This window comes from Pipra filicauda, unplaced genomic scaffold (genome assembly GCF_003945595.2).
Source record: "Pipra filicauda isolate LSUMZ 115617 unplaced genomic scaffold, ASM394559v2 scaffold71_size5581439_pilon, whole genome shotgun sequence".
NCBI classification, from domain to species: domain Eukaryota; kingdom Metazoa; phylum Chordata; class Aves; order Passeriformes; family Pipridae; genus Pipra; species Pipra filicauda.
Genome location: NW_024104887.1, coordinates 1,408,192 through 1,425,451, shown reverse-complemented (window position 1 = coordinate 1,425,451; position 17,260 = coordinate 1,408,192). Strand labels below are relative to the sequence as shown.

General features: G+C 49.9%; 1 protein-coding gene across 1 annotated transcript in view; it reads left to right on the top strand.

The window, feature by feature from the left end:
* The window catches only part of LOC113991046 (MAM domain-containing glycosylphosphatidylinositol anchor protein 2-like), a 189,988-nt gene that overhangs the window by 72,579 nt on the left and 100,149 nt on the right, over positions 1 to 17,260 (top strand). Inside the window, exon 6 of the mRNA XM_039389294.1 lies at positions 7,563 to 7,832. Within this exon, the coding sequence (XP_039245228.1) occupies positions 7,563 to 7,832 (270 nt within the window). The remainder of the gene's footprint in view (positions 1 to 7,562; positions 7,833 to 17,260) is intronic.

Genomic DNA, 17,260 nt, shown 5'->3' with positions numbered 1-17,260 from the left:
CTCTGAATGGAAACCCCTTCAAAAGGCTGCAGCTGTGCCCTGAATGGTTTCCCTGGGGATGAGTAGAGCCTTGTTCCTGCTGGGGAGGGGCTCCAGTGGCACTGCCACTCTCTTTGTGCCCTGCCAAGCCAACCAGGACTCCCAAATGTGGCTCTGTCTCTCCCAAACTCCGGCTCCTGAAGGGCAGGAAAGCTGCAGAGCTCGTGGGACGCTGAGCTGTTCCCATTCCAGGCTCCAAATGTGATGTTTAAAAAGCTTGTTCAGTGCACTCACCCCTGGAAATATTTACCAAAGCTGGCAATTGTTTGATAGGGAGTTTTATTATTCCTGTCAGAGTTGAAAGATTTTTTTATTCCTGGCTGAGTCTCTGCCTGTTCTGGGGTGAAGGTTCAGCCTGGGAGATGCTTTGCTGGGCAAACCTGGATGGCCCCTCATCCATCTGCTTAATCCTGGGAATCACCTGAGACAGAGCCCAGCCAGGGTGGAGCTTTGGAAGTGGCTTTGGGGGTGACAATAGATCCATTTAGTCCTGGCTCCTTCTGGCAGGGATGGATGGGCTGCATTAGGAATTCTGTCTAAGTCTGTTGGATTTGATGCCTGAGAAGCTCCCGTGTCTCCATCGGGTTGGGTGTTGGGAGGTGAGGGGGGATCCTGCCCCTGTGTCACCTCAGGTGAGACCCCCCTGCAGAGCTGCTCCAGCACAGGGAGGACGTGGAGCTGCTGGAGAGAGTCCAGAGGAGGCCACGGAGATGCTCCCAGGGCTGGAGCCCCTCTGGAGCCAGGCTGGGAGAGCTGGGGGGGTTCCCCTGGAGAAGAGAAGGCTCCAGGGAGAGCTGAGAGCCCCTGGCAGGGCCTAAAGGGGCTCCAGGAGAGCTGGAGAGGGACTGGGGACAAGGCCTGGAGGGACAGCACACAGGGAATGGCTTCCCACTGCCAGAGGGCAGGGACAGATGGGATACAGGGAAGGAATTCTTGGCTGGGAGGGTGGGGAGGGGCTGGAATGGAATTCCCAGAGAAGCTGGTGTGGAGATGGATGGAGATCTGAACATATGTAAGGACACAGATCTGCTGGGATGGGTCCAGAGGAGGCTCCAGGAGGATCAGAGGATGGAGCAGCTCTGCTGGGAGGAAAGGCTGGGAGAGCTGGGATTGTTCAGCCTGGAGAGGAGAAGCTTTGGGGTGACCTGATTGTGGCCTTGCAGGACCTGAAGGATCTACAGGAAAGATGGAGAGAGACTGTGGACAAGGGATGGAGGGACAGGACACAGGGAATGGCTTCCCACTGCCAGAGGGCAGGGAGAGATGGGATCTTGGGAAGGAATTGCTGGCTGGGAGGGTGGGGAGGCCCTGGAATAGAATTCCCAGAGAAGCTGTGGCTGCCCCTGGATCCCTGGAAGTGTCCAAGGCCAGGCTGGAGCAATGCAGACTAATAGAAGGTGTCCCTGCCCATGGCAGGGGGTGGGATGGGATGGGATGATATTTAAGATCCCACCCAAACCATCCTGGGATTTCATATCCCAGCTGGAGCTGCTGGGACCACATCGTGGCTCTCCTGGTCAGAGTTCAATTTTGCTGGATGGTTTATAAATGCAAATGATGGATAAACACATGGATTGTCCCTTTGGATCACATCTCCTGTCCATCCTGAACAGGAGCCAGCAGGAGACATTCCAGCAGGGAGCAGGGAGAGAGTGCAGAGACAGATCTGTGACAGCCTGGCCTCCCATGCCAGAGAGAAAGATACATTTTCTGCCCTAAAGCGTGAGGTTTAATAGTCCTTCAACAATATTTTGGTATAATCATCAACTATCATAATTGCTCTGGATCATCTTGTCATCTTTATAAATGCCTGTTCCATTTTTTAATCAGGCTGGACCCAAAAAAGAAAAGCAAAAAACCACCTCTGGTGATGAATCACAGGGTTCAGAGTTGTGCTGCCCGTGATGTTTAGCCCCAAAAGTTTACAAATAAATACAAAAGAGGAAAAAAAAATCCATTTTAAGGAGAGGATTAGGCCAAAGTTTCAGTTTTCTGAAAGGCATTGAAGAGGATTTGCAGAACACTGGGATCAGTGTGAGGTTGGCACGGGAATATTGTTAAAAATGGCACTTTCTGCCCATCCCCCTCCCCAGGCTCCTGATGGGATTTGTAAATCCTCATCCTAAAGGGGGGATTAATGTCACCCAGCTCCTGCCATCGAAATCTTCCCTGTCTGGAGGAGACTAATCTTTGGGTTTGAGGGATGGGAAGCACAGGGGGAGATTCCTGGGAGGAGATTCCTGGGAGGAGATCCCTGGAGGCAGATCAGAGGTGCTGTCACTGGACAGAAGTGACAGGACAGGGAGCTCCATTCCCTCCCTCAGACAGTCCCAAACTTTTGGCTGATGTGTCTTTACTCCAAAAAAAAAAAAACCTGGAAAAGAGATTTTACAGCCAGCAGAGCAGCCCAGCCCGTGTGCACTGTCCCTGCTGTCACCTGGAGCTTTGTCCCTGTGTCTCTGTGACTCCTTTGGTGCTCCAGCTTTGTGTTCCTGCTCTGTGGGGAGACTTTGCAGCTGCATTGATGGAACAGCCCCTGGGGAGCAATTAGAGGTGTTCCTTTGGTTTGGGAGGGGAAATAATTCCCAGGTGGAGTTAAAAAGAGGAGATAAGTGGTAAATCAGACCTGCAGAAGCCCCTCTGCCCCCTCAGGTGAGACCCCCCTGCAGAGCTTCCTCCAGCCCTGGGAACAGCACAGGAAGGACATGGAGCTGCTGGACAGAGTCCAGAGGAGCCATGGGATGCTCCAAGGGCTGGAGCCCCTCTGGAGCCAGGCTGGGAGAGCTGGGGGGGTTCCCCTGGAGAAGAGAAGGCTCCAGGGAGAGCTGAGAGCCCCTGGCAGGGCCTAAAGGGGCTCCAGGAGAGCTGGAGAGGGACTGGGGACAAGGCCTGGAGGGACAGGACACAGGGAATGGCTTCCCACTGCCAGAGGGCAGGGACAGATGGGAGATTGGGAAGGAATTGCTGGCTGGGAGGGTGGGGAGGGGCTGGAATGGAATTCCCAGAGAAGCTGGTGTGGAGATGGATGGAGATCTGAACATATGTAAGGACACAGATCTGCTGGGATGGGTCCAGAGGAGGCTCCAGGATGATCAGAGGATGGAGCAGCTCTGCTGGGAGGAAAGGCTGGGAGAGCTGGGATTGTTCAGCCTGGAGAGGAGAAGCTTTGGGGTGACCTGATTGTGGCCTTCCAGGACCTGAAGGATCTACAGAAAACATGGAGAGAGACTGTGGACAAGGGATGGAGGGACAGGACACAGGGAATGCCTTCCCACTGCCAGAGTTAGATGGAATATTGGGAAGGAATTGCTGGCTGGGAGGGTGGGGAGGGGCTGGAATAGAATTCCTAGAGAAGCTGTGGCTGTCCCTGGATCCCTGGGAGTGTCCAAGGCCAGGTTGGAGCAACCTGGGCTAGTGGAAGGTGTCCCTGCCCATGGCAGGGGGTGGCACTGGATGGGCTTTAAGGTCCTTTCCCACCCAAACCCTCCTGGGAATTCTCTGACCCTACTTCTCCCTTCTCCCTCTCCCCTTTCCTGGCTGGAACAGCCCCTCAGAGCTGGGACAGAAGCCACAGGTCTCCAGCTGGTGTTTGGCCCTGGAGCAGAGGGGGTTTGACCCCCCCTTCCTCACCTGGGTTGGAAGGAGGAGAGGTCAGTGCTGGTTGTTTGAGAGAGGAGGTTTTGTGCCCTCAGGGCTGGGCTGGTCCTGGAGCTGAGCTCAGAAAGAAGTCCAAGGGATCACCAGAAATCTTCCAAACTCTCCATTCCTTGCTGGAACTTGGCAACATTCCCAGGACAATAAGTCAGGCAAAGCATTGCAGCAGAGCTGGTTTTATCCTCAGTTGTGCCATAAAGCTGGAAATCAGAGGCTCAGAGTTATTGGTGCTTTGTGATATGATGCAGATTATAGAGATTCAGGCAGAGAAATAGCAAACTAATGGCTCATTGTTGCTGGGAATATTGGGAATATTCTCTTCAGAAGAGGCATTTGACCCTTTGGATGCTCCACTGAGCTCGATTTGCTGAAAACCTTAATGACCTTCCTGAATTTCTTAATATTTTTTGGATTAAATCAGGTTTTTCAGGGCGGTGAGTTGCTGGATTTCTGCTTGTGGGGTTGTGGGAACGAAGTGAAATGTGTGAGAAACTCCTGTGTGCAAACCCTCATTTTCATGGACCTGCTGCTCTGAGGGATGAAAGGGATGTGTCCCAGCATTTTAATCCCATCCCTGCTCTCTCTCTCTCCCCATGGATGGCAAAGGGCCCCTTTCATCCCATCGTGGTGAACTGCCCCACCAGCCCGGGTTGGTGGTGGCCTTTCGTCTTTCCCTGGAAGTTTTGAAGGTTTATCTGCAGTTCCCTTGTTCCCTGACTCACCTCTGGATGTTTGGGGAGAGCAAAGAGCATCTCCTTGCCAGAGTCATCCCGAAAAAAATCCTGAAATCCAGCCAGGAGAGAGAAATAGGAGCCCCCTGAGTGCTCCCCTGGGTTGGTGGTGACCCTGCAGGGCTGGAGCTCAGTTCTGGTGGCACAGGGGATAATACCTGGATATCCAGGATCCCTGAATCCCTGTTTTTTCCACCTCCACCCAAACAAACCCACGTGAGCATAAAACATCGCCCAGTTTCCCAGCTGGAATCCCAAACCAGGGATCCACCAGGTGAGGATGTGACCAAAGAGGCACAGCCACAGTTGGCAGAGCTGACTTGTTTTCTGTCCCTGTTTTTAGCCAAATTTCTTTGCTTTTGAGTTACATGAACTCAGGAATTCTTGCTGGGAAGGATCTGCAGAGTCCCAAGCCAGGAGGAGCTGGAGGAGAGAGCTTTGTTTGTGAACTTCTGCTCTCCTGATCCCCCAAAGTGTTTCCTGCTGGTGACCAGTGATGGGACCCGAGGGATGACATGGAGCTGTGCCAGGGCAGGGGCAGGTTGGATCTCAGGAAAAGGGTCTTTTCCAGAGGGTGGTTGGCACTGCCCAGGCTCCCCAGGGCAGTGGGCACGGCCCCAAGGCTGCCAGAGCTCCAGGAGGGTTTGGATGATCCCCTCAGGCACAGGGTGGGATTGTTGGGGTGTCCTATCCAGGGCTTGGACTGGATGACCCTTGTGGGTCCTTCCAGCTCAGGATATCCTGGCATTCCCCAGCCTGTTCTCTCCGTGCCGGGACAGGTATAAATGAAACACTTCCCACTTGTGTTCTCTGAATGCAGGGAAGGCAAATTCCCCCTGGGTGAACTCCAAATAAAGAAAACTCTGATTTTAGAGTTGACTCTTGTATTTGCCTCTAGTGATTAGTGTGTATTCCTTTAATATTGAAATCAGATTGCTATATAAAGCAGAACACACGGGAATATCTCTCTGTAATAATGAGGAGAGTGATCTGATTTCTGAATGTAACAGTTTCATTTCCTTTCCTTTTTTTTTATTACCACGTTTCCTGCTGTTCTTCGCCTGGAATGTCAATCCTTCACCTTCATGCCTGGCTTTATTTAGGCTTGCTGCTTTTCCTGTACTAGGAAAATATACATATATATATATTTATACATTGGCTCATCACTTATGCAGTTTAGAGTGTGCCTTGGAGCAAAGCCTGAATCCAGCAAGGGTGGATCCCTCACTGGAGATGACACAGGATGTCACAGCTCAGAGTGGGATTTTATATTTCTAGTATTTATATTTCTATTATTTATATTTCTATTATTTATATTTCTAGTATTTATATTTCTAGTATTTATATTTCTAGTATTTATATTTCTAGTATTTATATTTCTAGTATTTGTATTTCTAGTATTTGTATTTCTAGTATTTATATTTCTAGTATTTATATTTCCAGTATTTATATCCCTGTCCTGCAATGAATTGCCCCTGCCCTGCCCCTCCACGTTGAGCGTTGCTGGGGCTCCTCTTTTATCAAGGGCAAATATTTCATGGAAAGGTAAAACAAAAGAGAAGGAAATTTAATCCCTTTCTCCTCTCTGAGAGCAGCAGCATCTTCCCATCAGCCTGGGCTGGTTTGGTCCATGGAATTTACATGGAAATTATGGAAATTCCCTTGGAGCTGCAGGTTCCATGGGGTACAGGGAAAAATCCTCAGTGCCGGATTGTTCAGCTTTTCCACTGGCAAAGAGATGTTGTTCCAACTGAGATGATTCCCAGTCCAGCTCCTCAAGCTCTCCAGGTTGTTCCCAGTTGGCAGCCAAGTCCCAAGGAGTTCATGGAGGGGGGGGATTATCAGGGCTGGTTTTCAGTGAGCAGGATCTGACTCGAAGAGAACAACAAACTTTTCATGCCAAAGAAGAAGTTTTTTACTAATTCCTTCCTTCCAGGGCTTAAAATCCCCTGTGCTGGCACCCATCCCATGTATTCCATGTTACTTCCCAAGTGTGGCTGCAGTGATTCCACACATCCATCCCAATCTGGTTGCCCAGAGAAGCTGTGGCTGCTCCTGGATCCCTGGAAGTGCCCGAGGCCAGTTTGGAGCAACCTGGGCTGGTGGAAGGTGTCCCTGCCCAGGGCAGGGGTGGCACTGGACGGGCTTTGAGACTCCTTCTAACCCAAACCATTCTGGGATTTCCTGGTTATAACTCTCCCTGTTTCTCACTTTTTTCTCTCTCCCCTTTCCTTGCTGGAACGACTTGTCAGAGCTGTGCCAAGAAATCAGGGAGTGCCAGGAAACAGGGAATGGCTTCCCACTGGCAAATGGGGGATCTGGGGGGGATAATGGGAAAGAATTGCTGGCTGGGAGGGTAGGGAGGGGCTAGGATGGAATTCCCAGAGAAGTTGTGTCTGTCCCTGGATCCCTGGAAGTGTCCAAGGCCAGGTTGGGGCAACCTGGACTGGTAGAAGGTGTCCCTGCCCATGGCAGAGATGGAATGGGATGATCTTTAAGATCCCTTCCAACACAAACCAGTCTGGGATTCCATGATTTCTTCACATCCTTTACATCTTCTCTATTAAATCCAGACAGACTTTCCACAGGATTTCAAGTCCCAGAATTACTGGTGAAGGAATTCCTGGTTGGACAATCCTCAGAGTCACAGCTTTCCAGCCCTGGGATGGGTCAACGCCCATTAAATGGGTATTCCCATTAATGGGAATCCATCAGGGCTGGAGCCCCTCTGCTCTGGAGCCAGGCTGGGAGAGCTGGGGGGGTTCCCCTGGAGAAGAGAAGGCTCCAGGGAGAGCTGAGAGCCCCTGGCAGGGCCTAAAGGGGCTCCAGGAGAGCTGGAGAGGGACTGGGGACAAGGCATGGAGGGACAGGACGCAGGGAATGGCTTCCCACTGCCAGAGGGCAGGGAGAGATGGGAGATTGGGAAGGAATTGCTGGCTGGGAGGGTGGGGAGGCCCTGGCCCAGGTTGCCCAGAGCAGCTGTGGCTGCCCCTGGATCCCTGGAAGTGTCCAAGGCCAGCTTGGACCAAGCTGGTCTAATGGAAGGTGTCCCTGCCCGTGGCAGGGGGGTGGAACGAGACAATCCTTAAGATCCCATCCCAACCTGTGTGTGATTCCCTGCTCCCTCTTGCTTTGCAGCCCCGCCTTCCATCAAGCTCCTGGTGGACGACCCCATCGTGGTGAACCCTGGCGAGGCCATCACCCTGGTGTGCGTGACCACGGGGGGGGAGCCGGGGCCCAGCCTCACCTGGGTCAGGAGTTCGGGGGCGCTGCCCGACAAGACGGTGCTCAACGGGGGCACCCTGACCATCCCCGCCATCGGCGCCGACGACGCCGGCACCTACAGCTGCATCGCCAACAACAACGTCGGCAACCCCGCCAAGAAGTCCACCAACATCATCGTCAGAGGTGAGTGGGGCTGGAAAACCACCTCAGGAGGGTGTTGGAAACATCACCTGGCAGAGCGGTCGTCACCCAGTGGTGTCTTGTGGTCACGGTTGGATTGATAATCTTGAAGGTCTCCTCCAACCTGGAGGGTTCTGTGGTTTCTGCTCATTTCTGGGATGAGTTAGTGTTGCTTCAAAGTGCTGGAGGTGGAACAAGAGTGGTTTGGTGTCTCTTTGTGTTGGGAAGATGGAGAAGCTTTTCCATGGAAATTGTTTTGTTGAGGTTGGAGAAAGGAGGTGAGTGGAGCTGGAAAACCACCTGCCTGCATCTTGGGAGGGTGTTAAAAACCTCATGTGGCTCAGTGGTTTCCACTTAGTGAGGTCCTGCATTTCCAGGTGGTCCTGGTTGGATTGATGATCCTGAAGGTCTCTTCCAACCTGGAGGGTTCAGTGGTTTCTGCTCATTTCTGGGATGAGTTAGAGTTGCTTCAAGGACCAGTGGCTCTTGTGCTGGGATCAAAGCCCTGAGGTGGAACAAGGGTGGTTTGGGGCCTCTTTGTGTTGGGAAGATGGAGCAGCTTTTCCATTGAAGGTGGAGAGAAATTGGTTTATTGAGCCTGGGAAAAAGAGGTGAGTGGAGCTGGAAAACCACCCACCTTCCTCCTGGAAGGGTGTTAGAAACCTCATGTGGCACAGTGGTTTTCACCCAGGGGTGTCTTGTGGTCGTGGTTGGATTGATGATCTTGAAGGTCTCTTCCACCCTGGAGGATTCTGTGGTTTCTGCTCATTTCTGGGATGAGTTAGAGTTGCTTCAAGGCTCTTGTGCTGGGATCAAAGCCCTGAGGTGGAACAAGGGTGGTTTGGGGCCTCTTTGTGTTGGGAAGATGGAGCAGCCTTTCCATCCATCCAAAGTGGACTTGATGATCTTGAAAGTCTCTTCCAGCCTTGAGGGTTCTGTGGTTTCTGCTCATTTCTGGCACTTTAGACTAGTCCCTGTGCTTTAATTATTCTAAATAACAGGACAAACGTCTGTCTGGGGTAAAAGGAAAAGAAAAGAGGCTGCAGAACAACTGCTGCCAGACAGAGGGAAAGTCTCCCTGGTGGTTTATCCCCTTCTGGATAATCCAGGGATGTGGGCAGTTGGTTTGGAGGTGGAGTTTGATTGGCATCATCAGACAGGATCAATCTCCCTGAACCAAACATTTCATCTGAAGCTAATTTTCTTTAATTTACTCTGTAGATTAAAGAAATGAAGCTCAGCTCTTTTTTACCCCCAATTCTTTCCTTCCTGCTGTGATTCCCCCTCATTATTTCTGTTAAAGGCAAAGAACTGCCTTTGGAGGAGGAAAATCTTTATTCCAGTGTTGGTGGATTGATCCTTCCTAAAATTGATGCTGAGTTTAGGAGTGAAATATGAGACATAGCAGAGTTTTGGGTTGGGTTTGTGTCTATATTTCTTGACATTTTGCCTGGGGCTCCTTCCTTCTCTCCAGTCCAGCTCTTTTTTGTCGTTGTGGATCAGGATTTTCACACAGCAGCTGAGGAGAAAAGAGAATTTGCTGGAAATAGGATCTGAACCAGGCAGGAGAATCGTTTGGGAAATGGAGTTCACAGCTTCTGGCAGGTGGAATTTGAACCTCAGGATTAGCCAATAATCCCCTAATCTGACCCAGAAAGGAAATTTCAGTTGTCTCAAAGCATCATCAGGGCTCAGATGAACTTTTTTCCCTTCAAAATTCCCTCCATTTCCCAGTGCCTTTATCTGAATGTGCTTTTATTCCATGTGCTTCATTCCGTGGGTGCTGAAGCTTCTCCATGATTTTTTTTTTCCCCTGGGTATTTTCACTTTCTTTTTGTGGCTGATGACCCACCACACCTGACTTCAAACCAGGAAAGGTGGGGAGGCACTTTGGACAAGGGATGGAGGGACAGGACACAGGGAATGGCTTCCCACTGCCAGAGGGCAGGGAGAGATGGGATAGTGGGAAGGAATTGCTGGCTGGGAGGGTGGGGAGGGACTGGAATAGAATTCCCAGAGAAGCTGTGGCTGCCCCTGGGTCCCTGGAAGTGTCCAAGGCCAGGTTGGAGCAACCTGGGCTAGTGGAAGGTGTCCCTGCCCATGGCAGGGGATGGGATGGGATGGGATGATCCCTAAAATTCCTTCCAACCCAAACCATTGTGGGATTCTCTGATGCTTGGATGGCTCCTCCATCCAGGAGGAGAACACAAATTCTGGAGAGCATCTGTGAGGGTTCCTGCACATCAGGTTGGGAAGCAGAGCCAGGGAGATGTTTGACAGATCTTTAAAGCCCTTGGATTTAGAAATCATGGAATCATTTAGGCTGGAAAAGCCCCCTCAGACCATCGAGTCCAACCATCCTCCAGCACTGCCAAGGCCACCACTGCCCCATGTCCCCAAGTGCCACATCCCCAAGGATTTAAATCCCTCCAATTTCTGTGATATTGGTAGAAGAAGCTTTTTTTCCCATCCTGGTTTTCCTCTCTCTGTCCTGGGAAGGGCTCCCAACAAGTAGAGCCGGATGAATTTAGGGATATGCTTCAGTGCTGGGTTTATGGTTGGACTTGATGATCTCAGAGGGCTTTTCCAACCTAAACAATTCCTAATTCCTGGGAAACCTGTCCCATTTTTGCCTCCTCAGCACCTTCTCCCATCCCTCCTTTAACCAGATCCCTCGGAACTGCAGCACATTTTTGGGGCCATTTGACTCTCCCTGGGTAACTTTTCCCTTCTGGGAAGAGGAAATGTCCTCTCTGGAGTTTATTTTTCCAAGGGGTAGGAGATGGAATTCCAAGGATTCCCTGTCAGTTTAAACATAAAATCCTGCCCCGTGCTCAGCATTGGCACAAAAGCTTTGGCTGAACAAACAGCATTCCCGGGAAATTCGGTTCGAGGCCGGGATTTCTAGAAGGACCTGTGGAATTATGGCCTTAAAAACTGGGTGTGAACTGCTAAAAAAAGGAGGTTAAGGGGGAAAAAATAGAAGAAAGAAGGCTCAGATTGGGAAATAAATGAACTTTTGGTTGCTTTTGTAGTAGATTTTTAAAAAATAACAATCCTGTAATACAGTTCTCACAAACCTGCTTGAACTTCTGGGTTCTTCCATGGATTTCTTTATCCCAGAGCTGGGTTTTTTTTGGAATTTCTGTGGTGGTTTAGGGCAGTTTAAGGAAGTAATGGGTGGAATTAGGTCTGTTTGGGGGGTTCTGGCTCCAGCATTCCAAGGCTAAAATGTCAGGGTTTCCAGGGATTCTGGCACCAGCATTCCAAGGCTAAACTGTTGGGGTTTCCAGGGATTCTGGCTCCAGCATTCCAAGGCTAAAATGTCAGGGTTTCCAGGGATTCTGGCACCAGCATTCCAAGGCTAAAATATCAGGCTTTCCAGGGATTCTGGCACCAGCATTCCAAGTGAAAATATTGGTATTTCCAGGGATTCCGGCTCCTGCATTCCAAGGCTAAAATGTTGGGGTTTCCAGGGATTCTGGCTCCAGTATTCCAAGGCTAAAATGTTGGGTTTTCCAGGGATTCTGGCTCCAGCATTCCAAGGCTAAAATGTCAGAGTTTCCAGGGACTGTGGCTCCAGCATTCCAAGGCTAAAATATTGGGGTTTCCAGGGATTCTGGCTCCAGCATTCCAAGGCTAAAATATTGGGGTTTCCAGGGATTCTGGCTCCAGCATTCCAAGGCTAAAATGTCAGGGTTTCCAGGGATTCTGGCTCCAGCATTCCAAGTGAAAATATTGGTATTTCCAGGGATTCTGGCTCCAGTATTCCAAGGTTAAAATGTTGGAGTTTTTTTGTTTTGTTTGGCCTTTTTTTCCCATCCTGCTTTTCCTCTCTGTGTCCTGGGAAGGGCTCCCAGCAAGTTGATCTGGATGAATTTAGGGACATTGTTCAGTGCTGGGATTATGGTTGGACTTGATGATCTCAGAGGGCTTTTCCTACCTAAACAATTCCCTGATTCTGTTTTTTTCCAGGACTTGGAACATATCCACACATCTCTCCTATGGAGAGATGCCCTCTGGGATGGGATTTCAATGGGATTTTAGCCAGGCACACCCATCCTACAGCACATCCACTGTCATAAATTCCCAGGGTGCTCCCCTAAAACTTTACAGCTCTGGGAATGATTGTGGGGAAAAGTTGAGCTTCAGAGTTGAGTGAGTCCATTTATTTTTATAATCTCAGGTCTGGGTGTTCTCCCAGGCTGGAAGGTCATGGGTGAGCTCATAAAAGGCTTTCAGAGAGAAATGGAGGTGGTTTATTGATCCTCCTGCCCTTTTGTTGGGACTTCCCAGAGTTTTCGTTGTCAGGAATTTTAGTTTTTAATAAGTTTGCTCTTCAAAACGTCCTGTGGTGGCTGTGGGGCACCGTGGGTCTGTGAGGGTGGATCAGAAGGGACTCCAGAGGTGGGATTTGTTCCATCTCTCCCCTAGAAGTGATATATTGTAAATCTCCATTCTTTGCCCACACAGTGCAAATGATGAAACTCAGCACACGGGACATGCCATTCTCCCCAAATCCAGAGCAAAACCCCCATTTTCCAAGGTTTCCACACTGGATCATCCCCATTCCTGCTTCTGGGGTGGCTCAAGAGCTTTATTGGAGTGTAGGATTTTGTCAGAGCCTGGATTTCTCCCAACGTGGGATGCATTTCCCTTCCACATGGAATGCATTTCCCTTCAACACCATTTTTCTCCCACGAATGCCTCAAAAACACGCCAGGATCCTACAAAGCATTCCCAAATGATTTGGGCAGAGGCCTTCCAATCCCAGACACAGTCACCTGACAGAACACAAGTGTCTTAAAACACATTTCGGGGTCAGCAAAGTATCTTGGCAGCATCAGAACAAACCAGTGTGCACTTGTCTTCCTCCTCTTCATTTCCTCTCCCTCTAAGACGTGACAAAACTTGGAAAAACTCATTTTTTTTTTCTACCAAAATGAGAATATTGTTAAAGCTGCCCAGACCTCACCATGTCTTAATCAGCCAAGTTCTGATACAACATCAAAGCAGGACAACACAACCCTGCCAAAAAAAGTGTATCAGGCTTTAGGGATTGAGAACTTTCAGCCAAGCAAGAGGAAGAATAATGTCTTTTCTTGCCCTCAGTGAAATCCCAGGATCCCTGAGGCTGGAAAAGCCCTCCCAGCCCATGGATCCCCCCTGTGCCCGATCCCCACCTTGTCCCCCAGCCCAGAGCACTGAGTGCCACGGCCAGGCCTTCCTGGGACACCTCCAGGGCTGGGCACTCCAAACCTCCCTGGGCAGCCCCTGCCAAGGCCTCACCACCCTTTCCAGGAGGAAATTCCTCCTCCTGTCCCACCTGAGCCTCCCCTGGCACAGCTGGAGGCCGTTCCCTCTCCTCCTGTCCCTTGTTCCCTGGGAGCAGAGCCCGACCCCCCCTGGCTCCCCCCTCCTGTCAGGGGGTTGCAGAGCCAGAAGGTCCCCCCTGAGCCTCCTTTGCTCCAGGCTGAGCCCCCCCAGCTCCCTCAACTGCTCCTCCTGGGACATGTTGGTCCATTCCCACAGGGATGAAAGCCAGACACATCCTGGGATGTCCCAGCAAAAGCAGCAGCTGAGTGACATCCAGCCCTCAGTGACATCCAGCCCTCAGTGACATCCAGCCCTGGGTGACATCCAGCTCTCAGTGACATCCAGCCCTGGGTGACATCCAGCCTGGAGAGGAGAAGGTGAAGGCACAAATCCCTGCCCTCACACCCCAAGGGGATGGTCCTGGAGGAGGCAGGGCCAGTGTCTCCATGGAGGGGCTCAGCCAGGTGACAGGAGGCCACAGGCACGAGGTGCAGGGAGGGAATTTGTTCCTGGGAAAGATGTTTTCCCAGCAAACAGCAGGACAAGGCCCCGGAGTGGAGCAAATGAACTTCTGCTGAGGGGCTTGGAGCGACCTGGGCTGGTGGGAGGTGTCCCTGCCCGTGGCAGGGGGGGAACAAGGTGGGCTTTGAGGTCCCTTCCAACCCAAACCATCCTGGGATTCTGTGATCTCGCTCTGTCCCAACTTCTCTCTCATGTGGAAAATACTTCCCAGGTCAGGATTGAGCTTCCCGAGGCTCAAATATTCATGAAACGAGAAGTGCCCTAAAAAGTTTCCCTGGAGGTCTCCAAGCCCTGCCCAACCTGGTGTGAGCTCACACCAGGCCCTGCCCTGAGGTCCCTTCCCACCTGGATATTCAAATAGTCACCAAACAAGAAGTGACTCCACAAGTTTAACTCTGTTTAATACATGAACTCCATTGAATCCAGGATATTAATCCAGGCTGTGGATTCCTGCAGGGAAGCTGTGCTGGGACACAAACACACATGGATGGAGCAGACACAGACTCCTCCTCTGGAATGAAGCATCCCTGCAAAAAAAATGGCAGGATTGCTCATCCATCTGCTCAGTCAGGCTTTTATCTCCCTGGCTCTTTGATCCCTGTCTCCCAGACCCGTGGGCCACCAGCCAGAATTAGTCAGGGAAAACACGTCAGGAATAAAAAGTTTTCCTGGAGGTCTCCAAGCCCTGCCCAGCGTGGTGTGAGCTCACACCAGGCCCTGCCCTGAGCTCCCTTCCCACCTGGATATTTCTTCCCATCCTGGAATATTCTCACATCCAGAATCACAGAATGATTTGGGTGGGAAAGAACCTTAAAGACCATCTCATTCCAACCCTGGGCGTTGCTTTTCTCCTGATGCTGATTCCTCTGGAATATTTACTTCTAAAAAGCAGTTAAAAGGGAAGCCCTGCTGTGTTTCACACACTTTGATCTCGCCTTCATCTGTTTTAATGGATCAGAATTTTTTCTGAGCACCTCGTGAACCGAAATCCTTCATTACAAAGAGATCTCCACCCTCCCCTCTTCCTTCCAAAGAACAGCAAAGCAGCTAATTAAGCAGAGCACATGTAAAAAAACAGACACCTGCCACATGGCATGGCAGGATAATAAATCCTCTGCTTTTAAAAATTAGCAGCGTTTCCAAAATTAGAGCCCAAACCTGAAGCCTCTCTGCTGGTATTTGCATTTAAATTGAAAACGGGGGTGCATCTGCTCTTGTAAGTGCCAAATAATTGCTTGATATTAAAAAAAAAAAAATTTGGAGACGCTTCAGGAGAAGGTGCTTGACATCTTAATTGTTCTGAGAGCTGCTGGAAGTTTTTTTTTTTTTTAAAAAAACTTGCAGCTAGAACCGTGTTGACAGAAGCAAAATGAACTGTTGGGGAAACGCTGAGAATCTGTGGCTTTTTTTAGCCAGATTTTGCTTCCAGTCTGTCTGGGGATAGGAAGGGAACGGGCAGGGGCAGCAGCACTTTCCTCACAGTTCTCTCACAGAGTCCTTTCCTCGTGGAAAAGGATTGTCAAGGACTGGAATGGGCTCCTCAGGGAAGTGGTGGAGTCACCAGCCCTGGAAGTGCTGACAAAACCTGTGGCTGTGGCACTGGAGGAGAGGGTTTAGTGCTGATGCTTTGCTGGTTGGACTTGATGACCTTAAAGATTTTTTCCCACTTTAATTCTTCGGTGATTCTATGATTCTAAACACCCTGTTGAAGAAATTGGAATTTTGAGACTGGCCAATGTTTGTGCATCCTCCCAAAAAGCTCTGTGAGTGTTTATGCAGTTCTTTTATTTTTTAATGATTTTTTAAAAATTATTTTCAATTTCCTTCTAACCCAGACTCTGTTCTTATGACCAGAGGAAAGATGGGAACACTTTAGAGCAGGTCCAGGGATGCTCCAAGGGCTGGAGCCAGGCTGGGAGAGCTGGGGGGGTTCCCCTGGAGAAGAGAAGGCTCCAGGGAGAGCTGAGAGCCCCTGGCAGGGCCTAAAGGGGCTCCAGGAGAGCTGGAGAGGGACTGGGGACAAGGGGTGGAGGGACAAGACACAGGGAATGGCTTTAAGGTGGAAAAAGGGAGATTTAGATGGGATATTGGGAAGGAATTCCTGACTGGAAAGGTGGGGAGGCCCTGGACTAGAATTCCCAGAGAAGCTGTGGCTGCCCCTGGATCCCTGGAAGTGTCCAAGGAAAGGTTGGAGCAACCTGGAATAGTGGGAGGTGTCCCTGCCCATGGAAAAGAGTTGGAACTGGATGACCCTTGAATTTCCTTGCAACCCAAGCCATTCCTGGATTCTGATCCCCTTGGATTCTGCAGAGCTGGTACCTGCAAAAACTCTGGGAAGTGGGGAGTGATTTTACTCTTCTGTTTTCCAGTTAAGCTACAACACTCTCATTTTCTGTCCCTCCTTTTCCTTTCAAACATTTTCTTGGTGGGCAAAATCAAATTAAAAGATTTTTTGGCAAAAGCCAATTAAGAGTTTTTGCTGTTCTTTCCACACAAAATAATGCCAGGATGGATTTTAATGTCACAGAACAAAGTTTAATGACCACATTGTGATAATCACCAGTGACAAAGATATTTTGGACACTTGTTAAATTATCTCTGCTCAGAGATGACAGAGTTTGGGGTGATATCCTGGAGATTTGTTGCCAAAATAGAGATTTTGGGTTTCTTTGGAGCTCGTGGTGGGAAGTTTTATTTTGCTATTTTTTTTGGATTTGATGGGGATTGAGATGTTACTGAAGGAGGAAAGAGCAGAGAAGGGTTTCCAGGAGTCCTTCTACAGTGGGAATGGGTTTTATTTAGTTCAGAGATTAGTTAGGCTGGGCTTTCCTGTAATAAACCAGGCAGTATGGACTGAACTGTTGTTCCCAAGGTGTGGTACCAGAGCAGATTCCTTGATTTCATTCACTAGCACAAAATCATGGAAGGTTTGGGATGGAAGGGACCTTAAATCCCATTTAATTCCAACCTTCCACTATCCCAGGTTGCTCCAACCTGGCCTTGGACACTTCCAGGGATGGGTTTTCCACAAGCTCTTTGCTCCTCTGGGGGTCTGTGATCCCACAACTCAAACACAGAGGTTTTTTTTCTCCTAACAGAGAAGATGAATCCAAGTTTGGAATTGTTTTGCAATTAATAACAATTAATTACAAGGATCATCATGAGACAGCAAAACTCAGGCACGGAGCAGTGTCACGACTTAAAATATGGCTTTTTCTTTCCTTTTGCATTTGGAAATGGATTATTTCCTGGGAATTTCGTGTGTCAGTCAGGGTTGAAATCAGTAACCTGCAGTTTTGCTGCTCAATATTCCCATGGACACAACACAAATCCAAACATTCCCTGGTGTCCTGTGGCAGCTTGGGAAGCACCAGTGGCCAGGAGTGATGGTGATGCAGCAGTTAATGAGTTCAGGGTGGGGGTTTGATGCCTCTGGATGTCATGGAATGTGCCTTGGGGAGGCAGGAAGGTTTGGATGCATTAAAGGAGAATTTGGGGTTGATCAGAGAGAGGGGGTGGGAAGATAAAACTGAACCTGCTGAATGCAAATAGACCTCGCTCGAGCTGCTGAAATGCATTTTATTGCTTTGAAA